General features: G+C 41.0%; 1 protein-coding gene across 5 annotated transcripts; it reads right to left on the bottom strand.

Annotated features, from left to right (window-relative positions):
* Positions 1-489: 489 nt before the first annotated feature.
* Positions 490-24,605, bottom strand: SLC11A2 (solute carrier family 11 member 2). Of its 5 annotated transcripts, none has more exons than XM_074225915.1 (17): positions 24,519-24,605; positions 16,115-16,180; positions 15,092-15,240; positions 14,622-14,747; positions 13,967-14,086; positions 13,272-13,378; positions 12,888-12,958; positions 12,716-12,783; positions 11,781-11,936; positions 9,612-9,770; positions 9,213-9,299; positions 8,842-8,961; positions 8,532-8,681; positions 7,707-7,780; positions 6,419-6,572; positions 5,556-5,609; positions 490-1,428 (listed from the first exon to the last, which is right to left on the bottom strand). In XM_074225915.1, exons 1-17 carry the CDS (start codon positions 24,565-24,567, stop codon positions 1,351-1,353), a joined length of 1,788 nt encoding a protein of 595 aa, XP_074082016.1. In that variant the 5' UTR covers positions 24,568-24,605; the 3' UTR covers positions 490-1,350. The 5 variants fall into 5 exon arrangements, with proteins under 5 accessions (XP_074082016.1, XP_074082017.1, XP_074082018.1 ...); XM_074225916.1 differs by lacking the exon at positions 24,519-24,605 and adding an exon at positions 23,393-23,475; XM_074225917.1 differs by lacking the exon at positions 24,519-24,605 and adding an exon at positions 23,043-23,237.
* Positions 24,606-26,605: the final 2,000 nt, after the last annotated feature.

Here is a 26,605-nt window from a genome sequence, read left to right as displayed (position 1 = left end):
GCAGGTCCAAAATCAACAGAAATTTCCTTTGTAGGTTAAAAAATTTAAATTTTTAAAAACAAACAAAAAAATTTTTTTTTAGTTTTTTTTTGTAAGGCAAACGGGGTTAAGTGGCTTGCCTAAGGCCACACAGCTAGGTCATTATTAAGTGTCTGAGACCAGATTTGAACCCAGGTACTCCTGACTCCAGGGCCGGTGCTTTATCCACTATGCCACCTAGCCACCCCAAACAAAAATTTTTTTAAAAATTGAAGATTTTTGACTTTGGACCAGAAACAAAAAAAGACTGATGATAAGCTGATAGTCACCTAGAATGTGACATTTAGTAGTAGTACACTTTGTTCTCTTCCACTTTAAAGCCTAAATTTCACAGGCAAGAAGTAGCAGACATTCTTTAGGAAAAAGAAATGCTGCTTATTAGGCACAATGTTTTTTCAAACACCTAGTAGATGATCTGGTTTTCAAACAGTCAATTTTTCTTTCTTTTTTTTTTTCTTTTTTTTTTTTTGCAAGGCAATGGGGTTCAGTGGCTTACCCAAGGCCACACAGCTGGGTCATTATTAAGTGTCTGAGGCCAGATTTGAACTCAGGTCCTCCTGACTACAAGGCTGGTGTTCTCTATCCACTGCACCACCTAGCCACCCCTCAACCAGTCCATTTTTTAACTTCTTATATGAAGCATTATTTTAAAAGAGATTTGGTTCTACCAATTCAGCTTTAAAATGTCCCATTAAGGGGCTGCTAGGTGGCACAGTGGATAGAGAGCCGGCCCTGGAGTCAGGAGGACCTGAGTACAAATCTGGCCTCAGACACTTAATAATGACCTAGCTGGGTGGCCTTGGGCAAGCCACTTAACCCCATTTTCCTTGAAAAATCTAAAATCAAATAAAATAAAATGTCCCATTAATTCTTCTTTCTCCTTTTTGATCCAGAGAGTATACTGTAATCTGACTTCTCTGAGTTCTAATAAGGTTTTTAAAAACTAAAGTCATTAATTTAAAGTCATTTAATTTAAAAATCCCCCCTAACAAATATTTATATCTTCATATATAATTATATAAATTACAACTTCAAAAAAAAAATGCCAGCAATCACAACACAAGCCCATGGGGCCTGGGGCCAAAAATCAGCCAGTCATTTGACTATGGTTCTCCCATGACTGTTTACACCTTTACAAGGTGGGTTGGTTCTGACCTCCACTTACAGCAGGTCAGCTTTTCATAGCCTTCCCATAAGGAAATCTCAGATTTTTGTTCTTTGAACAAAACTCACCTCTTGAACTAACAAAGTTATTACATAACAGGTCACTTGGCAAAAGGGTTTTTGAAAATAGATAGTCTCTTGAAGCAGTCATCTAGAGAGAATGGAATCAGCATCAACGTTGTTCAGGAGGAAGAGTTCAGGTTGAGAGCTCAGTCCCAGGTGGTACTAAAAGCAAAGAGACAATAGATGAGTTGGAGACATTTTCCAGAGTCAGATGTCACCCTAATTATGAAGCTTACTAAAATGAGAGTAATCAAGAAATCAGCCTAGTCCTTTTCTAGGACTGGTACACGGTGTATATCCCTAATATCTACAAAGAAAAATGTTTTGAAGGTATCTTATGTACTATGTAATTTTGCTATCTCTAATATTTTTATTTCTTCCTCAAGGATATGCTTTTTCTCTCAATTTTGATCAGTGTATATCATGGAAACAATGAAAAGATTATCAGATTGTCTTTTATTAGGGAGAGGGGAAATTGTAAATATCAAAATCTTACAAAAATGATTAGGAGAAACTACTTTTATATATAATTAGAAAACAAAATATATATTATATAAAAAATGTTTTGAAGATGGGAAAGTTTCTGATGTGTAAACATAGATAACAGCAGAAATGAATGAAAGGTGCGAGTTAGAAATGGTTTTAGTCCCTCCCTTCCCATTTTACAGATGAGGAAGATGACTTTGCCTAGCTGTAAGAAACAAGACTTGGATCTCCCTAACTTCAAGTCCAGCCCTCTATGGAGTAGCATTCCACAGCCTCTAATATTGAGTTAGGTAATGCTATTGGCAGAATAAATATCTGAAGTACTCTCATGATGTGCTGTGGTTGTAGTCCTGTTACTGTGCAGATATATTCTAAGAAACTATAATTTACAAAGGTTAAATCTTGAATCCTGCTGGTCTCATCCATCACTTTTTTAAGGTGGACACTCAATGGATCATTTGAGTAACCCACAAGGGACACCAAGTGTGAGAGAGCTCATGGTCACAAAGAAAGGTGTAACCATTGGTTTGAGTAAGTACTATCAAATTCTTTCCTCTTCTATCTCCCCCTTCTCTTTTTTCCATCCTTATTGATGGTATCAGTTATTGCCAAAAGCTAAGATGTGAACTTATAACAAGTTAATGGATGTGCTGGGATTTTCCAATGTTGGTGAGCATGATACTGGCTTGAAATAAGTTTTGAGTTCAATATGAATTCATTTGTATATGGAATGATCTTTTTCATAGATGTGCTAGTGTAGTTCCATAAGTATGAAATGGAATTCTTTCTTTTTAAAAAAATTTTCAAATTCAGTGTTTTCAAGGATGGATTGGCGAGTGTATGGGGAAGGAAACTTTGTCAGATACTCATTTAACTATCCCCTGATAGTTAAGGGGGACATTGCTCAGTATTGGAAAGTAAGTACCCCTGACATGAAGTAGGGAGAATTGCCAAGACAGTCTATAATGCTTTCAAGTTTGCAGAGTATTCCAAACACATCTGTTATCTCACATTTATGAGGATAATCTACTTTATCTATGAGGAACCCTTGTAGTGGAGGATTTTAGCTGTCTTTCTGCTGTCAATGTCTGCTTCCCATTAGTCACATCACAAAGCAACCAGTACTGTATCTTATACCTTAATAGTGTAATGGAACAAATTTATTTTGAGATCCAGTATCAAATCCCAGGTAATCAGAACTATGCCACTTTGATAACCTTATCTTAAATATCACATTCTCAAAGTATAAGGAAATGCTATGCAAAGTCAGTTTATGTTGAATCAATCTTATCAAACCTTATCCTTTGCAAGCAAGAGGTAAGACAAGGTAGCACCACAGAAAAGATTTCTTAAGACTTAGTAGTAAAGAATGCATTTTCCTGGGGGTTTTGACTTGACCTAAAGGTATTTTAAATTTCCTGTTAGGTAATCACAGAATTAGATCACAAAGGTAGGAGACATAAAAAGCAGAGGATTTATCCTGGGCTCTTATGAACATCAGCCAATTTTCACACAAACACAATGTAGGGTAAGAAAGGCAAAGGTAAGAACTCCTAAGTGGAAATAGCAAATTGCAGGTTTTTGGAAGGCAAATGGGATTCACTGGCTTGCCCAAGGCCACATAGCTAGGTAATTATTAAGTGTCTTGAGAAGCCAAGTACACCTGACTCCAGGGACTGTGCCACCTAGCTGCCCCAGAAAACACATCTTTTGGAAATGTAGTTCTTCATATTGACTGTGTTATGGGGGTGTGTTGAGTGTTTTGGCTTTTTTGGAATACAATGACTTGCCCAAGGTAATTATAGCTAGGTTTGACTCCTGTAATCCTGCAGATTCCTATTCACTGCACCACCTAGCGGCCCTATTGGAGTGCTCTAACTAATGACTTGCAGGTGCTGACTCATTCTGTGTGGATTGAATGGATCAGGTTTTTTTATGTCCACTGGGGTAGAGCCACTAAGGTTTCTTAATAGACTATCATGGTGGGAAAGAAACACCCAAGAAACCAAACTGGAAAAAAAATTTAATCACAAATCAAATTTACATAGTGTTGCATGGTCAATAAAATCACTGAAAGTTTCACAAAGAACTGCTGAATGCCAGGGACATCTCAGAAATCCCACAGAACTGTTCTTAAATACTCCCCCTTGACCATTGGGCAAGCATGTTCAGATACATTGGAGGGGATCATTATTGAACACAAGAGCATTTATTAAGTGTCTGCTAAGAGCCAGGCACAATACAAGGTGCTGAGAAGGTACAAAGACAAAAATCAAACAGTATCAGTCTTCTTATACAGTTGGTTCAAATACATACATCACAACTATTCAATCCAAAATACATATGAATGGTTTTTGGAAGGTTTGACTAGTTTAGGATGAGCTCCTCATGGAGTTGAGAGTGAGTTGTCCACCCATCAAAAAATCTGAGTTTTAGTTTTTATTTCATTTCCAGCAGCTTTGATTTGAGCTCCTGAATGTCTGCTGTAACTAGGATTGAAATTAAGGAGCTGAGGCAGAACTGGAGAGGATGCTTACTGTACCATCTTGAGAAAACACCTCTCCACTAGGATTGTCCTCCAAGCAATCACCAAGCATTTGGGAGGATGAATGAGTGTGTGTGAATATAAGTGAGTGGTATAAGTGACTGGTAAGCTTGAGCTGTGCTCAGAAGCCTGTACACATCAATAAGTCTGTTTCCCTTAGTGTTGTGTTAGTGTCACATATCAGAATGATGCTCTCTGGACAAATTAAAGACCTGTATTGCAATTGCAAATCTCATTAGAGACAGAGCTCACAAAGGAAGAAAATCAGCACAAGTAGAGTGCTAGAGTGCAAAGGTCTAAGGCTAATGGCAGAATGTCTTATGTTCTTTCCAGAAATAACTAATTTTTTGGAACAGCCAATGTGGGAATATTTTGTCTTAAAAATTCATTGCAAAGGTTGAGTTTTTTGGGAGGACAGTTTTTGGGGGCGGGAGTTTATTTTTGTGAAGGAAAGTTTATTTTTATTCATTGAAAAAAAAGAGCATTACTTTGTCTGCCAAGTTGCTGAGACCATGGCTAATATCCATCATCACCACACCAGCAACAGCTGAGAATACTGCCCCACCACCCCACAGGTGCCAAAGAGTAAATGAGAATCACAATCCTCCTCTTAAGCTTATAAATACAAAGAAATGTGCAAATGTTTCCTAATTCCTACCCATCTATTAAGAGTGATGGAAAGAATAAGAAGTTTGATCCTCCTGTTTCCTATGAAGAAGTGTGAACAGTCAGCAAGTGTGAACAGAAAGCAAGGAGAAACATTTTTACAACCTTCACATCTTTAAGCAGTTCTGACTGGTTTTCTATTTTTTTTAAATTAAAAATCAGAAAATGGGAGGGCTTCACAGTAAGGGGTACATAGACCTCAATAGGAAGGACAAGGGAACTGGTTCTACTCAAGGTGACTATTCTGTAGCTTAATGTTTAATATTTCTATAATAGCAGCAAAAGTCAGTATTTTAAAGCACACATTTAAACTTCCCCCACCCAGATTCTAACAGTTCAAAAGGGAAAGGTCAAAAAAAAACATCTTTTCAGGACAATCATCCCAAAAACACAGTAGATTATAGATAAAACCAAGAGGGACCCGGAGCTTTGTGCAATGGCACATACATTTGGCTAAGTTCACACAGTAAACCATAGAAACGCACTGGCTCTGATGGCTACCTGCGGAAGGGCATACAGGCTAACCCAGTGCTTAGAAATTGTAGCCCCCGCCAGCAGTGTCTTCAGGTAGCAGGGCCTTAGTGACGCTTACCGTCCGTCCACAGTCCAAGAAGGACAAGCCCAAAGCAATCAAACACTGCCAACCCTGAAAGAGAATAGAACAGTCACTCAGTCACTGACTCCAGTCCTGCCCACACAGCTCATTTTCCTATTGATTTCTAGCTCTAATACACCCCAGCCAGGCACAGCTGGCTCCTGGTTTTCTCTAGGCTTCCTCAGTCTACTTCTGGTCTAGAATGGAGTAGTGACCATCTGTCTCTGCCTTGAATGCCAGGTCTCTCCAATCAAATAAGACCTGCACAAAGCAGGGTGCTTAGAATGGTGGGGCAGGGGTGGGGGGGAGGAGAAGAGAGGATGAAAAGTTACTTTTAAAACTGACCTTTAAAAACTAGACAAAAGATGAAAAGCAGGCCACTAGCCCATTAAATGGAATGGTCCAGCTTTCTGATGAAGCTAGTGGGATTTAGACAAGCCGCCTCATTTATTTAATATCTAACTCATACATAGTTACATATGCAGCTCCTTATCTTCCCAAGGACTCAATTCAAGGACATTCTTCCCTAGAAGATTTTTAGAACTGTCTAATAAGAACTATTCTTACTTTGATGCAAGTTATTCTGGTGCTTCCCAAGGCAGACATAATCCATAAAACACCTTGGGGGCAGTTAGTCTTTGATGGGAACAGAAAGGAAACTTACAAGAGATCTTGCAAGATAAAATTTTCGTGCAAAATCTTTACATTTTTGATCCTGTGTATCTTGCTAAGGGATTAGGAGACTGGGCAACATGCATTTGGGTGTCATTCTCATGGGTTTTAAAACCCATCTAGCAACATACAATGGGAGCCTCCATGACCCTGGCTCCTTCCCCAAATACTCCTTGGAAATCACTCACCAGATAAAACACAAAACAGAGATAGGCCACAGAGATTACAGCAGCCACCACATAAAATGTCAAGTCGCCCAGGTCTTGAACATAGACAGTCACAAAGTACATATTGATGCCACAGATAAGAAAAACGAGGATCCCACCTAATATTCTCCAAATGCTGTAAAAAAAAAGAGGTGGTTAATGTCACTGGAGAAATGGGGGGAAATTTTAGTTATAAATCAAATTTACATGGTCAATAAAATAAATGAAGCTTATGAAAATATTTCATACTCAAAATTAAAGTCATTGGATCTGCACAATGGACAAGGGCTCAGAGAACAAAAGGATATAATATGTATAATATTATGAAACAAGTTTTAGTTATGGTCAAAATTACCTAGATTGGAGGATGCCCTAAGTGTTTGTCATAAAAATATGACTAAACTAAAAGTCAAGGTCCCCCAAATTACCCTTGGGATTAATACTTTTCTTTCAATCTCAATCTAAACTTGATTAAAGAGGTGTATCTCACAAGATCTCACATAACAAATCTTAAGAGAAAAATCAGGGGTAGCTAGGTGGCACAGTGGATAGTGCACTGGGCTGGAGTCAATAGTACCCAAGTTCAAATCTGGCCTCAGACACTTACCTAGCTGTGGCCATGGGCAAGCCACTTAACCCCATTGCCTTGCAAAAACTAAAATCACTTTACTCTGGACTTGCCAGTTCTCTTTCTGTAACTTGTAACCATTATCCCAAGACCAAAGTGCTATTGCTTTCCAAGTAACCAAGATCTAAGAGCTAATCACAGCAAGTGAGACTCTCCACTGAAGAAAATGATGAGTACAGTCCCTTCCACTTGAAAGACTATTTGAAATATTAGTCTGGGTTCTTATCCAGGAATTCTTTTAAGCTTAAATATTTATTTTTTTCAAATTACATGTAACCTAAGCTCCTTTCCTAGGCTAGATACTGAGATTCCTTGGATAAAGAATATTATGTAGAAACCAGAAGTCACAACCAAACCTGGAGTGTTTACCCTGAACTTGGGAATCAAATCAAAAACCAGTCAGGCCTGGTTCTCTCTGCCACATACTACTACAGCGGGATCCTACATAAAAATAATCTGATGCCTAAGGACCTTCCCAATCTAACATGTATGGGGAGGAATAGCAATACTGGAGTGCAGAAAGAGGGAAGCATGAGAGCTAGCCCCCCAAAAAGGTGTCCCAGAATGATTCCTTCCATTAAAGTCACTGGGTTAAAATTCTATATTCCTAAGGATATTGGCATGTCAGAAGGAAATACTCACAGTCCATTGGCGAAATCATTCATCACTGGACGCAAACTGGTAAATGTGAGGACAGGGATGAGGGCAAAGGGAAGCTGAAAAAGGAGAACTCTTTTAGAGAAGAACCCTGAGCATCTGAATCATTCCAAAGAAGTGACAAGACACTGATGAAAAGTAGTTCAAGTCCTCCCCATCTACTGGCCCTCTTTGTCTCCTCTACTTGATACTAATCAAATCTACTGCCTCTGGCAGACTCCCTTCCCAGTGCTGCTTTAGTTCTTTAGATTAGCACTAATCTTTTAATTATATTTTACTAAAAATGAAAGACAAAATAATTTTCTCAGTCTCTAAGCAGGCCAAGTCTCTTGCAGGTGGCAACACTTCCAGGGGTTCTGGGAGGCTCAGGGGAAAAAGCAAAAGTAGCTTGACACCCTAAAGAACCCAGGGAATGTGAAAAGGAGTGAGATCGGTATCAATCCTAGAGAAGGATGGCCTTATTTAAGTATGGAACATGGTCAGACTGATTTAATAAACTGATCTTTTTTGTTTGTTTTTCTTTAGTACAAGGGATGGCTTTTAAAGAGAAACCTATGAAGCATGTGAGAAACTGAAGGCTAGATGAACAATGTTCAGAAGGTTCGTTGCCTACTCATAGGCAGTAAAAGGTAGTAAAAAAAAAAAAGTAGCAGTTTCATTCTTTCCACTGTTGCGATTAGCCTGACAAGGTAGGAAACTGGGTCTCCTCCACAATCATCCCCTGGTATTGCAAATAGTCTGAGGCCCAGAGGTGCCCTAACCATGGTACTGCCTGCCCTAAGGGAGGATGAGCACAAGGCTCTTCTTCACCTGTAAACTCTGCAATACATTCAGGAAGTCATTCATTCCTGTCAGATGCTCCACATCCTTGAAGACTGCAATCAACAGTGTTGGGATGATAGCAATAGAGCGTGTCAAGATCACTCGAGCAAACCGTGACCATTTTAGGTTCAGGAATCCCTGGGGAAGAGGAACAACAGGCCAAGCTAAATCACAGCTGAATCAGGAACAGATGAGAATTTGGGGGGGGAGATGAGAATAAAAAGTCTATTAGCCTGTTATTAGATGAAAACCTCCCTCCTCCCTCACTCCCTCCTGATTCAGCAGAAATAGCATATACCTCCATGACAAACTGGCCAGAATAGGTTCCGGTCATGGTGGAGCTCTGCCCTGCAGCTAGGATGCCAACAGCCCAGATGTAGAGTGCAGCAGGCCCAAAGTAACATCCCAAGACTACTCCCTGGAGAAAGAGGTAAGAAAGGCAGTTATATACTGTACAGTCCCACTTCCATAACAATTATCTTTCCAAGAGTTTTCTTCTCTGTATGGTCATCCTTATTTACCCCACCCACACAAAGAAGTCTTCCTTTCCCATAGCTTTGATTTGAAAACAGATCTCCACTATGTTTCCTCCTACTTCCCACTTTTTTGCCCTATTTTTATGTAATTAAAAGTATTTATAACTGTTTATAACATTGTGCAGATACTCACCCCTTTGTAGAGGTCTACACTCAACAGAGTGTCATTTTGAGGGAAAAGGTCACTGTGAGGACTGCTATTGTTGACACAGATCTCATGCTGGAATTCAAAACATAGAGATGAAAATAGAGAAACAAGGGCAGACCCCTACTGCAGGTTGTACAAATTATTACAAATAATACAGGTAGGGGCACCAAGGTGATACAGTGGACAGAGCAAATCTGGCCTCAGACACTATATTAAATGTATTACCTAGCTATGTGGCCTTCTTCACCTCTTTCCCCTTTCTGTTTAGCTCCAATGGTTCCTGACTAATGCTGGTTCTTCCTACTGCTCTCTCCCTAAATTGCTCCCCAGAGGTGACCCTTCCTCAGCACTTGGCCCATTACCTATTATCTATGACTCACTTACCACTTGCCTGTCCGTTTGATTAAAAAAGGCCTCGGCAAAGACTGAGACGACAAAGACATTGATGATGAAGGAGACGAAAAGGGCGATGCAGGACTCAATAAAGAAGTACTTGTTGGCTTCTCGGACCTCCCGTTTGCTGGACCTGTTCACCTGCCTGGACTAGAGGACAGAGGTGACCATGAGCTTAAGCAATGACATGAGGGGTCTAGTGATGCACCAGGTGAATGACCTTAGACATTTATCATATGCAACACAATCCAAAATGTAACATGTACCTACCCTAGGGGCACAAAGACAAAATTCCTGTCCTGAGTTTCACCAGAAGAAAAACATGTGTCAGGGAGGAGCCAAGATGGCTCTCTCATAAACTTATAAACTAAGGACTCTAAAATTTGAGATAGAACCCATAGAGGGACCCAGTGAGGCAGGTAACCTGGAAAAGAACAGAAAGGCTCTGCTCCCTGGGGTTGGAGGGCCTGCCAGAGGGGGGGCCCACCAGAGCTTCAGCCTCCTGGAGGCAGCCCCAGAGCCCCACTCACAGCAGCTGGGGAGTTTCCTGACCTACGCCCCAGGGAGCACTGGGCACAACTTGGGGGATATCAGCAGGGGGACCTCTGCCAGAGCCAGCACATAAAGCCCAGCCCTCAGAGCACAAGGAGAGCAGCATGGCCACTGCAGCCTAGATCCAGGAAACAGAAGCAGGTGGAGCCAGTAAGCAGGAGCCCCCAGGGCATGAGCCCACTGAACCTAGGGGAGTGACTGACTAGCTCTGTCCCTGGAACAGGACTCTGGGGTTCTGATCACATTCAGATCCTGATAGCAGTCTAGGGCCCCCTACCTCAGCCCCGTGGCAGAGGGGGGCACTTATGGTCATTTACAGACCAGAGAGCCTCACACACTGAGATCCTTGCAAGAGTATCCCAAAACTAGGCTTAGGCTGGGAAAGTGAGCAAGCAGAGGAAAAAGAACAAAGAAACATCCATTGAGAAATATTTTGCTTATGAGCCCAAGAAGGATCAAAATACTCAGTCTGAAGATGAAGAAGCACAAGCTCCTGCATCTAAGACTCCAAGAAAAACAGAAATTGGGCTCAGGCTATGACAGAACTCAAAAAAGACTTTGAAAAATCAAATGAGGGCGGCTAGGTGGCTTAGTGGATAAAGCACTAAGCTTTGTGGAGTCAGGAGTACCTGGGTTCAAATCCGGGCTCAGACACTTATTACCTAGCTGTGTGGCCTTGGGCAAGCCACTTAACCCCATTGCCTTGCAAAAAATCTAAAATAAAAATAGGGAAGTGTTTAATAAAATAATAAAGACAGATGATGTTAATTAGTAGTAGACTTTACTCTGATAAAAGAAAAGTAGGAAAAGAAAGAAAGGGAGGAAGACAGATATGGACTTTCTCTAACACAAGGTCCTGGAGGAGGGAAGGAAAGAGCAGGTGAAGGGAGGGGAGGAGCAGAGCCTTCATAGAGCCTTCAGTGTCAGGTTCTGGGCTTACTCTCAAATCTTCAAAACAACTGAGGAAGTGCTGTTACTATCCCCCTTTAAACAGAGGAAAATGAGGCCATTAGAGGTGAAGTGACTGAATGCCAAAGGCTATATATGAATTTATCTCTTCCTACCTCTAAGACTACTATGTTCCAAGACTGAAGAAAGGAAATAAAATACCCTTGAGGAATTACTGTGCATCAGGAAGGTAACATTCCCTTCTTCTTTGTTATGTGATGGCTCAAGAAAAGAAAAGTCTCTGGTTGACTATTAAGAAAGGCCAATAGGCATCCCAGCTCACTTTCTTTTCTATCAGACTTCTCACATCTCTCCTCCATACCATTCAGACAAACCTGTCCTCTCTACCATCACCACCCCCCCACCCCCCCACCCCCGACAAAGGGAGGAAACTTTTCTGGATGTTCAACAAGGTATTCTGCACCTTCCATTGACTCTAACAAAAGAGGACCAGAAACCCTGGATTGTGATTGCTAAGGTGTTTTTGGAGGAAAGGTGGCAAGAGACATGAGGTGTCCCTAAGGGCTTGTCTTTTCCCTCAGGTCACTCAGTTCTCATACAATCTTTTTACAAAGGCCCTAAAAAGCCCAGTTTGAGGATCTGGAAAATTTGAATATCAAAGGATTTATGTTTAACTTTGCTTCACAAGAACTCACTTACCTTGACTAGTGCTGAGTGCAGATACATGTTGTGTGGCATTATCACAGCACCCACAATGCCCACAGCCTGCTCAATCTGTGGGGTTCGACAGCCTGAACAAGAGGGGACGAACATGCCCCGCAGCACCTCAGCCTGGTTAGGTTTCACTGTAACATACTGTACACCAGAGTAGTTAGCAGCTACTCCTCCTGGTCAAAGTCAGGCATCAAAACAAAACAAGTGCCCCAGCCCTGGGCAACCCTGATGTGAATCAATTTCTGCTCCTCAGGGCAGTGGGCTTCACACCCTTCAGGCCTTGAAAATGGGTAGAGACAGAAAGGGGCCCAGGGCCTTAATCTAATCAGCCTCATTGGGGTTAGAACTGAAGGCAAAAGGTCATTAAAAAAAACCCATTTAAATCAGATTACTGGGTTGGGATTGAGACCTAAATCTATATGTAATCAAGAACTAACAATAACTAAAAAGTCAAGTTCACTCAGGTCAACCAGCCCCAATCAGAAGGGGCAATTTTGCTCTTTCCATAATTTAACCATATTTACTTTGAAAGTTTTTGTGGCAGCTAGGTGGCGCAGTGGATACTCAAGACACTTAATAATTGTTTGGCATAATTGTGTGGCCTTGGACAAGCATCTTAACCCCACTGCCTTGCTTTCCATGGTTTTATTCTCCAGGATGTTATGAACCCATGGGTAGATGGTGTCATTAAAAAATACCCACAAAAAAAGCTTATATTTATAAAAAGCAATATTTATAGAAATCTCACAAAGGATTGCAAAATTTTGGGGGCCAACCAGATACCCAGGAAGCTAAAGAATTCTACTAGACAGCAACTCTAAAAAGGGCATGGATAGCTGATGACCTTGTCATTCAACACTTAATTCCTATTTCTAAAAAGTAACTGGTTTTTAAAAGGTAATAAACAATCTGAAACTTACTTCATATCCAAAGGTCAAGGCCATGATGGTGATAAGAAAGCCAAAAAATGCTTCAAGTTTCCGCAAACCTAAGGAAAGAAAAATGGAAAGAGAAACAATTTAATAAGATACATTGCTATTAAAGTATAACTTGATCTTTTCTCCCTACTCCCTCTCCCCAACTTCTCCTTACCATATTTGTCCAGAAAGAGAAATACGAAGGTATCTGCTATGGTAATAAGAACTCCAGCCCACAAAGGAATCCTAGGTCAGAGATCAGAAATGATGATGAGGGGAGAAGGAAAGGGTGGAAGAGTTATATTCTCAAAACTGTAAATTTTAGCACAGTGCCAGCCTCTTACTCCAAGATATCCTTTGCAAGGAGAGCTTCCAAAATCCCTCCTCTGTGCACTCAAAAGCTATCTTGAGTCTACTCACAATTATCTCACTAGTAAGAGATTCTCAGTTATATTTCCTCACAGGGCTCAATTTATTTCATATGCTTTTTTCCCCCCCTGAGAAGACTCAGTGAAGGGCTGGCAATATTGGGGATGATTCTGAGAGGAAAAAAACTCACCTCCCAGCAGACAGAAGATTGATGGCAATAGCTGACCCTATGACTTCTTGCATATCAGAGCCTATGATGGCTGTCTCCACCATCAGCCACAGAATAATTCGAGGGACCTTAACACAGTGAAGAGATCAAGTTTAAAATTAACTTAACATTTCTTAGAAGTCTTGGAATTTCTGCACATATAGTTCATCCCCAAAATCTTAGTGAAGTTTAAAACTATTAAAAACTGTCAAAATTTTAAAGTTGCAATAAACTTTTGGAGCACAGGCTCATAAGTCATCTTTGCTCTAGCTAACTCATACTCAGATCTCTCAATCAGAATCAGCTGGAGAGGTAAATGCACTTCTTTCTTTTCGGCTCCAGGGGACAAAAAGATGGGGTAAGGGAGATGCAATGGGAAAGCTGCTGTTCATCTCATTCTATTCAATGGCACCCCTGGGAGGTAGGTGAGAGAAAGGAAATTTACATGTTAATTTTGTTGCATGTTATGTTATAGAATTGCTGTTGAGGTCACAAGTCCATTTAATGTAAAGAAACTGAGGGGTAGCTTGATGGTTCAATATATATCTGAGTTCAAATCAGGTCTCAGACCTAAGTTGTGACTTTGGGCAAGGCACTTAACCCCATTTATTGTAAAATTAAATTCCTAGAATGCCTGTCAAAAGTTAAGGGAGGGAGGCAGCATAAGCCTTACTAACCTTGGGATACTGCCGGTGACACACTTCAGCCAGATGCAGACCAGTGACAACACCCAGTCTGGCTGCCAGGCGCTGCAGCAAGAGCCCCACCAGAGTAGCCATGAGGAGTATCCAGAGCAACTAGGAAAAACAGAGGATACACTCAATTAAGCAACTGAAAAAGGTCTTCTTTCAGGAACAAAGTTTCATTGGATATCCTTTGCCAGGAGCTGATCTATTTGGGTGGCCCCCAGTAGACCCAGGATTCTTAATCTAACCTACTGGAACAGGCTGAGCAAATCCCTTGTTAGTTTTTCCAACTAACATAGCCCATTACCCTTTTTTAGAGAAATAAAGATAAAAATGAAAGATCTGATAGGAAAATTGTTAATACATTTCTTCAGGCTCCCCTACAATTCTGGATTCTGGAACATTAGAGCATCAGGATAGGGCTAGTCATTAGGCCTGAAATGGCACTGGTTCAGGGAACTCCTAAATGATTAAATCACACACTTTCCCTGCAACTTTTAGCCTTCAATAAGTGGTTCACAGTCAACCTGAGTCAGAGCTAGGACTGAAGCCCAGGGTTTCCTGATGTGGAAGTCAGGTCTCTGGTCCCTGCACCTCACACCCATTTGGTTCAAGACAACCCTCAACAAAAAAAGGGAAGACTTACCTTAAACCCAGCCACAGCACCAGATTGCAAATCAGATTCAATGTTCCCTGGGTCCAGATAAGCAATGCTCATGAGGAAGCCTGGCCCTGTAAAGGCCCAGAGTTTGCGGAAGCTAAAACAAGAATGCTAAACAAAGAAACAAAGAAACAAACAAAAAAAAAACAAAACACATTAAGTTTTGCTCCAAATTAAAAAAACTGCAAAAGGAGGTACAATGACTATTAACTAAATAGTGAGGCATCTTGGGGGGGAACCTCCCCCTACTCCTGCCCTTTACAGAAACACCTTCATTGTGGATAGCTCACATAAATGCCCAAGAAAAAGACCCTCATGAGTTTTAAGGCACGCTTACCCTCTAACTAGACAAAGTTGGGGTGGGGTGCAAAGGGGAGATCCAAGGCTGTGTCCTGAGTCCTAACTGACTCGAGGGTTTCAGAATGCTGGATTTTCCCTGTGTCCTCTCTACTAACCTCTTCATCAGGAACCGAAATTTTCTCATTAAAGTAGGTGCTGAAGGGCTCTTCTTGAAATGCAGGTGCTTGTGAAGGGGATTGATTACTATAGATGGTGTTAACTGCACCCAGGCTGGCGGTGTCCCCATGGTCTCCAGAACCATCTTCTAAACTCATTTGAAAACATGAAAATAATCAGTTTGGGGAGAAATTTACAATAACCCCTATCCCCACCACCAAAAAAACAAGAACTGCATCATATCAATGTCATTAGCATAAAAATTCTGTGTTAAGATACAAGATACTTGAGACCTATAACTCATCCAGACCAATGTAAGTAACACAATGTCCTCCCTCCAGTATTCAAAAATGGAAAAAAAAAATTTTTCCTCAACTCTCCATCAAGGTCACAACCACAGCAGAAAATTCCCATTATCAGAAATAAAATCAAGCCAGGAAAATGAACTTACTGTGGATATGTTTCTTGATCATGTCTCAGGTTCCAGGTGCTTCCCAGAAATTTAAAAAATAAAATCTATAGAACTGACACTCAGGGCAAAATGACTTAGTCACCACTATTAGCTAGTCACATGCTGCTCAAGGCCTCAGGATAGGCTAGTTTAAAGCAGGCTACTATCTATATACTCCTTCCCCCTTCAGTTATTATCTTAGAGGGAGGGAGCAGAGTCAGAGGGTGGAGGAGGACATATCTCCCTCCATTCACCAGGTTCCCAAGTCACCACAATGACCATATAGCCTCATCTTTGGGTTTTTTCTTTCTGGGGAAAGTAGAAAAAAGGCATTTTACAGAATTCTGTGAGTGGAAGAATGGACAAAGCACAGTAGCAATTGTTCACTAGCCTTACAGCTCCATTCTAAGCCAGCAACCCTCATTGTTCCCCCTTCTACCTTTTCAGGTCAGAAATCCATTTTAACTTACTACCTAAATGAGGAAAAAATTGGATCATTATTATATGCAAAAGAAATTTTGGAAAGAGTTGATTTACAAACATCAATAAATAACAAAAAGGTTTAAATTACCAGCAGACATCTTCTCTTTAGAACTTAATGTCATGGTGGATGGTGGTACATTCGAGGAATAGGATTCTAGGAAGGGGGAAGAAAATTAAGAATTAAGCAGAGGACTAGTACTTGTCAATATTATAGCTGTGACCCCTACCTTCCACTTCATGAACCATGTTAAAAAACATGAGGTAGTCTGAAATTATTTCTGCTACTAAGAATTCACAACCTGGCAAAGAGAATAATTGCAAAGATGCAAGATTTATGCAATTGCAGTGCTACAGAAAAAGACTTAAAGAAAATTCATCACATATAAATTATAGGTCTGAAAAAGTTCTCTTTTCCTAAGCCCAAATCCCTCTAAAAATAAATGGTTGCATGTCCTATTCTGCAGGAACAAAAATTCACAACCCACTTCAATTGCCTCCTTCAGCAAGGTCTTTACATCTGTTCTTATTTCAGCTAAAATCTCCACTTCCTTCTGGTTATGACTAAATTTCCTGCTCTGGGAGTGCTATTCAGCCCCCTTTTAAGAATAAATTCTTTTAGGGTTGATTTCCTAATTAACTTATCTGAATTCTAAAAAGTTATTAAGAATGACAAGAACTAATTCAATAAGTCTGTTAAAAGTAACTGCTTCAACTATATGGAATCATATATCCAAAACCAGGAAAAAAAAGCACATTTAAGTTTATTGAATGATTTCCTTTGGACACTGGAGAAAGTTGTGTAATAGTAAACAGTAAATAGTTATGTAATAGTAAAAGTTAGTAATGCTACCTAAATCTCCCAAATTTGGTTACAAGGAAATAGTAATTCTATATTACATAGTTTTGTTTAGTGAAACAGTTCTTTAGTGAGAATGCATGAGATTAAGAGAAAACTTTCTGTTTTAACATTCACCTTTTGCAATCTTGGATTAAAGTTTTAATAATTTAATAATTCCTCTTTCCCCCTTCCTTTTTATCTAGAGTGAACAAACCACCTTGTAACTTTTTGTATACAGGGAATAAACTTAGTTACAATAAAACAAACTCCAAAGGCAAGCCCAGACTCCTGAACTCAGCCCAAGGCTGGGCCACCACCCTGGATCAGACTACAAAGCTTTACTATCTGAGGTAGCCAAGATCCTGAAAAACTTTCAAATCCCAAGAAAGCAACAGAAGGGTCAAGTGACTTCATGAGCCTGACCCTAACAAAGTATAGAGTTAGGAAGGGGGCTAGAAAATGACCAAAGAATCTTATAGGGGAAGCAAGGCGGTGCACCAGGCCTGGAGGATGAGTTCAAATCTGACCTTAATAATTACCTAGCTGTAACAACAACAAAAAAAGAATCTTATCATAAAGGCAATGTGCTGGGCCTGGAGTCAGGAAGACCTGTGAGACCTCTAGGCAAGTCATTTAGCCTTTTCTGTGTCTCAATTTCTTCCACTATAAAATGAGGATAAAAATACCTTGGTATGAAGTTCAACTAATTTACACAGCCATAAATGTTCACTCCTCTTCTATTGTTTCTTCCCCCACCTTCAAAGAGTCCTACTATATCACCATATAGGAATGTTCAAGACACAAACCCTGAAAAACTTTAGATCAAAAAAGGCATCTATGAATCTAAGAGATGAAGGAAAGAAAATGAAAAGAAGTTATTGAAGAACAGGAAAAGCATTAAGAGCTTGGAAAAATTACTGAAAAAAATCTCACTCAGATTTGACTCTAAGATTTGACCCAAATTGCATTTTTAAAAATGTATTTAAATAGAAGGGAGGGTGAAAGGAAAGGAAAGTTTTAAGTAAAGAGGAAGAAAAGGGAAAAAGGCATCATAATTGGAACATGCAACTGCCAATAAATATTATCCTTAATAAATGGACAGGAGAAAGCGAACCTCTTTATATCACTGAGGTTGAGTCCTGTTATGAAGGTGGGTTCCACCACTAGACACCCCCCCCATAAATGTGGAACTGACAAGATGCTAACACAAAGTTCTCTTTTTACAGAACTGGAAAACATGGCCTAGGGAGGTCATGTGACTTGCCCATGACCCTACAGGTATTTTTCAACACTTGAAATTCCTAGGCAAGATCTGGGTCATCACATCATATTACCACCCTCCCTTTCCCCCAACTGATTCTTTTTAAATGATTACAATGTTAGGTAAGGAATAGGGTTTAGGAGATGGGATATTATATAAAAGATAAAAAACAAGTAAGTTAGAAAGACAAAGAGGGCCAGAGGAGAAGAATGTTCCTTGAACAGAATTAAGAAGTTTTCAAGGATAACCCACCCACCTTCTGCTCAAATATTGGCTTATGCATCTGACTGCACATCATGATTATGGGAGTGAGAGAAGCCTATTTCTCTTATCTGTAGTTCAAGACACCCAAGACATCATTACTTGTCATTTATTCATATAGCCTATGATAATTCTGAAGAAAATTTAGAATAGATTTAAGAATTGTCCCTGCTTTGTGGTATTCCTAATAAAACTTGCCATAAAAGCAATAGTACACCATAAATTACTAGAGAAATATGTAATTAATCAGATAGCCAATCAGGCAAAAAAAATAGGTGATTTTGTAACATGTCTAAAATATAACCAAAAGTCTTGTCATTTAAAACAAAACTGGATAATGAATTGGAAACAAAGTGAAGATCTATGGATTGAGGAATTATTATGGTCTATGGATGTGGTAAGAAATAATAAACGAGAAGCATGAAAAGATGTTCATGATCTAATGCAAAAATGAAATAGGCAGTCATGAAAAACAGAATCCATAATATAAAAGCATCACAAAATTATAATTGGAAAGTTAAAGACTATAAGAAGCATGGCTTTATTACTTTGCAAAGAATTCCACAGGACTCCAGCAAATACTTTTTCAATACCTTGATTAATTTTATTGACTTTCCCCTTTTTTGGCTTTTTTTTGCAAGGCAAATGGGTTAAGTGGCTTGTCCAAGGCCACACAGATAGGTAATTATTCAGTGTCTGAGACTGAGATTTGAACCCAGGTACTCCTGACTCCACAAAGCATAGTGCTTTATCCACTAAGCCACCTGTCACCCTCTTTCTTCTTTAAAAAAAAAATGAGCTGGATCACTGGGGAAGAAAAGGGGGACATGATACTGGGGGAAATTCAGATATTTTGGGTAGGCTAGGTGGCACTGGAGGGGCAGTGCAATGGATAGAGTACTGAGTTCAAATTTGACCTCTGACAAGGTAGTGTGGCCTTGGGCAAACCCACTTAACCCCATTCCCTTAGAAAAATCTAAAAATAAAAAGCTATTATTTTCAACTTCTATCACATAAAATAGAAAAGATGAGCTCCACCAATGGAAATGAACCAACAGTTCTCAAAAGAACTGCAAAATATTACCACATAAAAATTACTCCAAACTAGTAAATGGTTAGCATCACACCTAGAAAATGAAATTTCTATGTCAGGAAGTCATGGATGACTTGGTCCAAACTTTCCAGAAAGCAAATTGGAATTGTGGTAAGAATGTGACTAAGGAGGGGCGGCTAGGTGGCCTAGTGGATAAAGTAACTTAACCCCATTTGCCTTGCAAAAAAAAAAAAAAAGAATGTGACTAAAATGCTAAAATGACCATCCTCAAAGATCCCATGTGGAACCAAGAAAGGTATATTTTGAATAGCAAAGAAATCAAGGAAATGTTCATAAACTAATTGTGGTATGAAACAATGCAGAATGTCCACTTGCTTTCTTAAAAGAGTTTAAAAAAAATGTGAAGGACTAATTTGGATGGCTGTATTTCAAAAGTTGCCTAGGAATTTTTTTACATGATAAATTTTAAGGTATTCAAAATCATTCCAAATCACTGTAGACCTCAGAATCCTATTAAAAAATTTGGCTTACTCTTTTTAAATCTAGAGAGTACAGCATCAAGATTTAACAACTCTGACAATCCTGTTCTTCCTTTGTATGTTTTTTTGTTCTCTCCTTCCTCATTTATCTCTCTTGAAACCTTAAAAAAAATCCAAGGCAGCTGGTTGTTAGGATAAGGCATGATGACATGTTTGTTACACTTATGTAATTTATGATTAAGTCCATGAAGATGACTCTAAGATCCATCTGACCTTGAAGAATAGTTTTCAACATTCCTCTTTTAAAATGTTAATTCTATAAGAAAACAGATCCTAGGGGCAGCTAGGTGGAACAGTGGATAAAGCACTGGCCCTGGAATCAGGAGTACCTGGGTTCAAATCCGGCCTCAGACACTTATAATTACATAGCTGTGTGGCCTTGGGCAAGCCACTTAACCCCATTTGCCTTAGCAAAAAAAAAAAAAAAAAAAACCCCACTTGCAAATACTGCTTTAAAAAGCTACATGAAATGCCCAGTTGCAAACCCAATGTTAAATTCTGCTATCATTCTTTTGTTTTCCTATAGGTTTGCTATAAAATAGCTAAATGAAACCAGAGATTCCATGCTCTTACTGGGGAGATAGCCAAGAATTATTCTGAAAACAATCCAAAGAAGGAACTTACTAGTCTGACCCACAAAAAAATGAGTTGCATTAATTGCTTATGTTACCTAGTAAACAACCTCCTTCCTTTAATTGGGCTGGTTTCTTATCTGAGTCTACCCTCTTGAGCCTGGACAAGGAAACTCTGACCCAGTGAGAGTGAACTGCAATGTATCTGGAGAAGGCAGCTATAACAAAGGTTCTAGCTCTATCAGGGAAAGGGGGTCAGTGCAAAGAATGGAGATAACCTAACAACTAAGCAAGAAGTACTCAAATTAAAAGGCTCAGGACCTGTAAAAACTACAATTGTCTTTGCTGGATTATTTCAGCCTTGACCACACAACCTTCCTGACACCTTCCTTTTCTAGTCTAATTAATAGTAATTCTTTCTGGTTAAAGCCCAGTTCATCCCTGCTCTAACAGCATGCATTTCCTCTTGTACTTGTCTTTCCATGGTATGTGTAGTTTTCATCTACAATATTAGTAGTTTAGCTATTCCACTCTACCTTTAATGGACACTGGGCCAGGTTTCCAGGGTAGGAGACAGAAAGGGGGCCAGGGCCTTAATCTTGTCAATTTCACTGGGGTCAAAATTGAAGGGAAAAAAAAATTTTTAAAAACTTTCAAATCAGATTCCTTTGGTTGGAAGTCTGAGGCCTAAATTCATATATAATCAAGCCCTTAATATTTTGAAACCCAATAGCCTTGCAAAAGCAGGTGTTATTATTTCCATTTACAGATGAGGAACCTAAAGCAAACAAAGGTCACCCTGCTAATAAGTGTATGAGACTGAATTGAACTTGGGTCTTCTTCCTGTACTTCCATCTACTATATCAAATCATACAATCAAACAGATGCTAAGATTTAACTTGATGCAGAGCACAAAGGATTCAAATATTATCTTCTCTCCCAGTAGGCAGCTAAGTTACATAGCAGCTCCATTCCTTCTCTCATGTCCTTTACTGCAAGGGATAGGCCTTGTTTCTTGGCTTCTGTTGGCCATTTTTCTAAATGCCTTTATGAAACTAAAGGTCTGAAGGAAAAAGGCAGCCTTAAATTAACTTCCAGGGTGGCTAGGGTGCACAGTGGATAGAGCACAGGCCTTGGGAGTCAGGAGTACCTGAGTTAGGGTATACCCTTTTGCAGGCCTAGTCCCTTTTCTTCAACCCATATTTCAGAAAAGACTACTCACCAATCTTGTCATACTATCAACAGACTTTTAGTCATAAGAATATAATCTGTCTGCCTTACTAGAGTGGAATAATGAAACTAGGCAGTATAAAGCTGAAGTAAGCAATGCTTTCTTTCTTTGCAATTTCTAAGTTCCTCATTTAGGGATTAAAGGAAGCAACTAGCCCATGGCTCTTAACTATCCTCAAGCTAAGAACCTCACTACCAATGATCAACAGACCCATCTCTATGGTCCACCAGCTCTCAGCTCTACGGAGTTCCCTCACCTGATGTAGAACCCAGACATGAAAGTCCAGAAAAACTTGAATTCAAATGCAACTCCTGATGCTCTCAAGCCTATTTCTTCATTTAGAAAATGATAATGGTTGATGATCACTGAGTAGTGTGTAGGGATCAAGTGAGATAATATATGCAAAGCAATTTGACTATATTAAAAGGCAGTTATTTCTATGATTTTTAAAAAGATACTACCCACCCTATGAAAATCAAAAAACAAGTCAATGCATTCTTTAAACTGGAAAGAGGATACCAGGATACCACCCACTGGGTGCAAGTTATCCACTGACCTAAGAATTCTCCTATCTAACAGCATATCCAAAGTGCTGCAAGTTTCCCTGAGTCTCAAGAAGCTCCTGGATATCCCCTTCCTCAACTCCCTGCAGTAGTTCCAGGAACACGGGAGATATGAGACTGCAATCCTGTTATTTCCTCTTCCCATATTCAAAAGTCGCCTTTGGTAGAGAACCATGTCATAAATCTGATTTAAAGAAATGCTTTAGGGCTAGTTACGCAAAATAGGACATGGGAAAAGAAACCTAAGGCCATCACCATACAAAGCTAGAGGAAATTCAATCCATTCACACTAAGCTCAGGGAAGTGAAAGTCAGGAAAATCACATGCTCCAAGATCTCACTCAGAGATTTAGTAGATTTAAAGGAAAGGCCAGAATTCCTAAGCATGGTTAGGGGGAAGTGTGAAGAGGAGGGAGCAGACTGTAACCAGATTCTCTCCAAAGGACTGACCTTGGGGCTGAAAGATCCTCCAACCCCTCCTCTTCCCCAGGAAGTTCCCCCAGCTTCCACTGGAAGCCTTCAAAGACAAGGAAACATGTCCTGGGGCAGCCTGGGGCATTCTTGAAGCATTACTAATTTTTTCCTTTTAGAAGCTTCTTCCTTCAAACTTCCTTAATCATCCCTGGCTCTGCCTCATGGGCCGGGAAAAACCCCCAAACCCAACACTAATCCCTGCTACAAATCAGGCACCTTCTTACCCTATTTTAGCAGATGGGGACACTGAGGCACGAGGTCTTTTTTGTGCCTCGTGCTCCCCTAGGTGGTGCAGGTTAAATCCAGCCTCAGTTTCCTAGTCTGTAAAGGTACCCCCACAATGGAGATCGTTCCTGGGGGACCAGACCGCTTCCTCTGCCCCCCAGCCCGCGAGGAGGCTGCTGAGACCCGATGCCCGGTGGCGGTGCCAGGCTGGGGATCGCGGGGTACGCCCGGGGCTGGGGTCGGGTCAAAGGGGAGAAAAACGCACCCCCACCCCCACCTTCACGAGGGGGAGGAGGCGCCCCTCAGTCTGGCCTTGACCCCTGACCTGGCGCCGGCCCCGGAAGCTCACCTGCAAGGCCAGCTGTTTCTTACTAGTTGTCCCGGGCCGGTGCCTCCATCACGCGCTCCCGCCCGCCCCGGGCCCACGCCAGTCCCTCCGAGCCCCGTTGGGATTGGTCGGCGATGGCGGAATGGCGCGTTCTCATTGGCCGGATCTGTGCCGCGTGGCGAAGCGCAAAAAGCAAGCACGCGCTCCAGGCGGAGTAGCGCCCCGCTGCGTCCGGAGGACCGAGGCGCAGGCGAAGAGCGGTCCCGCGCCACAGCCGGCTGCGGGGGCAGCGGCCGGGCCCGGCGGGGAGAGGAATGCGGGCCCTGCTGGCACCGCGCCCGCGCCCACTCAGTCATGATAGCTGATCTCAGTTTCTAGTTCTGAGTGAAAAAAAGCCGAAGTGAACCCAAAAGTATTGAGGAATGAGCAAGAACTGATTTGGGGGTGCGGATCCTTTTTGGGGGAAAAGAAAAATACATGAAAAACCAACACGATCTCTTCCAAGTTTTTTAAAAAGTATTATTTGTTCACACAGCAGGTGCCTAATAAATCTCAAAGCACTTTAAAAAAAAGCATTATTTGTCGGAGAATGGAAATTAAACTTGGAGGCATACCCATCCCAGGAAAATCGAAGCGCTCCTCGCTTGGGAAGTCTTACACAAACGCTAATACAATCCGCTGGAAGAGAGGTGCTTAGTTAGCAGAGGGTGGAGGGGAAGCTGGAAGGATGGGGAGCCAAATAAAAACTAAAGCCAATCACCCCGCAAAAGGATTTTTTTTTTCCCTGCAGAGGAGAAAAAAGTAAATCAGAAAAAAGATGTCAGGGGCGTTTTGCAATCATCTGCGATTCCACAGGCTTTTCAAAGACTAGGATGCTTAAAAGCCTAATGGAAGTGGTGGGGAGAGAAGCCAAAGCCAAGTGGAGGAAGTAGGAGAGACGAGCTGGGGGGCTTCTCCCACCCCGGCCGCAGACCCGCACGCCCGCCCGGCTGCCCGCCCGCCCGGCTGCCCGCCCGCCCGGCTGCCCGCCCGCCCGGCTGCCCGCCCGCCCGGCTGCCCGCCCGCCCGGCTGCCCGCCCGCCCGGCTGCCCGCCCGCCCGGCTGCCCGCCCGCCCGGCTGCCCGCCCGCCCGGCTTCGCCTACTTACTCAGCTCACAGCTGGGCGCAGCCCCGTCCTGGCCCAGCTTCTTCCCCATGGTGCAGAACTGGTTTGCTCTCTCCCGACTCTGGTCCTGCCCCTATATAAGACCTGAGCCGACTCCTTTGATAAGATAAAAGCACGTCAAATTCTAGCCCTAGGCAGAAAAGTAAGATGCCTGGATTCTCAAGCTGACCCACACCCTCCTTGGCTCACCAGGCCAATCAAATTTCATCTTTGACCTGTTATAGGAAAGTAGAGAGCTATCATATACCTGTCACCTCGAGATATTAATGGTCTATTAGTTAGAGAAATCTGCTTTCTTAAGTCATCTTCTGGACCAATTGGTCAGAGTTTAAATGGGACGTGTATACAGACCTGTGCGTGATGGGGCTGATTTCTTCTGTATCAACAGCCTCATCACAGCAATGAATTAGAATAACCTCCCCTTGGTTTCACCAAAGAGTCTGTGGTGAGTGTCAGGGGTTTCCTATCAGACCTCTGCTCCCCAAGAAGGTTAGTTAGGGACAATTAACCTCAGAGACTGCACTTTTATTTTCCATTAGATTCGTGGAGCACTGATAAAATTATGAGACATGCCTCTGGAACTGAAGGATCCAACTGTAAGCTTTTTCTCTGACCATATAAAACTTTGAGCTCAGATTTTTAGTAATCAGAATGTAGAAAAAGGAGACTGCCATTCCTCTGGCCAACCTAGTTTTTTTTTTCTATTTCAAAAGAGTAGAAGATAATTTTAATTTAATTTAATTAACTTAAATTTGCTTAACTTAATTTTTAATTTAATCAATTTTAAATTTTAATTTAATTATCTTCCCAATTCCATGTAAAAACAATTTTGCCATGTCTTTTTTCACATTTTAACTTCTAAATTTTCTTTTTCCCCCTATCCTCACCCCCCCCCAGAGAAGGCAAAGCTATATGACATAGGTTATGCATGTGTGGCCGGGTACAACACTTTTCCATTTAAGTCATGCTGTGAAAGAAAAACAGATTAAAAAAAATCCCAAGAAAAATAATGAAAAAAATGTGCTTCAATCAGCAGATTTCATCAGTTCTTTCTCTGGAGATAGACAGCACCTTTCATCAAGTCAGAAAACAAGGGGGCAGCTAGCTTGTACAGTGGATAGAGCACTGGCATCAGAATCAGGGGGACCTGAGTTCAAATCCAACCCCAGACTCTTAGTAATTGCCTAGCTGTGTGACCTTGGGTAAGTCACTTAACCCCATTGCCTTACATAAAAAAAGTTAGAAAATAAAATTTGCTGTGCATGAGTCAGAGAGAAGTGACTTAGCTAGACAAAACCAAAACATGGGGGGGGGGGGGGGGGCAGGATGGTTTTTTTGTTTGAATTATTGAAAACTTCTAAGAGCTCTACACTGGCCACTGGAGGGAGATCCAAAGCAGGGAGAAAGAAGATCCAATGCCCCTGGGAGTTCCTCTGGGAGATAAGGAATACAGGAAATCCACATATAAGATCATAGACATAAGAGTTGGAAAGGGAACCTTGGAGGTCATCTGTTTAAATTCTCCATTTTACAGATTAGGAAATTGATGCCCAACTGACTTGCCTAAGGTCACATGGAATTGTACTTTACAAATATTATCTTTGATTCCCAAAACAACCCTTCTAAGATTTTACTGTTAAGGAAACAAGTTCAGGAGGCAAACAAGTTAAAAGAATTGCCCAGGGTTATATGGTTAGCTTTTGAACTAAGGTCTTCCTGAGTCCAGGGCCAGCATTGCTCACTACATGATCTAGCTACCTTAAGTACTCTACCCAACAAACAATTGCAATAAATTATAAATTAGTGATCAAACCGGTTATGCTAATCAGGAAAAGCTACCTATTATTGTTCCCAGCCAGTTTTGCCTAGTATTATTAGAAGGGCTCAAGGAACTCTTTCCAAAGGACCCTGGATTCATAGAATTCTCTAAATCATTATACTATTCATTTCAACCACCCATGTGGTCTTGCTCTGAGTCCTTGTGTATCCATTGGCATACCAAACAATGGATGTTCTTTCCCAGGGAATGTTTCCTTTATAGATAGATATGTGGGCGTCAATTGTGAAAT

This window comes from Macrotis lagotis, chromosome 2 (genome assembly GCF_037893015.1).
Source record: "Macrotis lagotis isolate mMagLag1 chromosome 2, bilby.v1.9.chrom.fasta, whole genome shotgun sequence".
NCBI lineage: Eukaryota > Metazoa > Chordata > Mammalia > Peramelemorphia > Peramelidae > Macrotis > Macrotis lagotis.
This window is presented reverse-complemented; position numbering and strand designations above follow the sequence as displayed.

Excerpts from the sequence above, each read along its gene's own strand:
- SLC11A2 (XM_074225915.1), bottom strand. The coding sequence starts at position 24,567 with ATGGGGAAGAAGCTGGGCCAGGACGGGGCTGCGCCCAGCTGTGAGCTG. Across the intron at positions 14,748-15,091 it reads TTTCGGTTCCTGATGAAGAG|CATTCTTGTTTTAGCTTCCG; the intron begins GTTAGTAGAGAG and ends TTCTTTGTTTAG. Across the intron at positions 8,682-8,841 it reads CTGGCCAGTTTGTCATGGAG|GGATTCCTGAACCTAAAATG; the intron begins GTATATGCTATT and ends CCTCTTCCCCAG.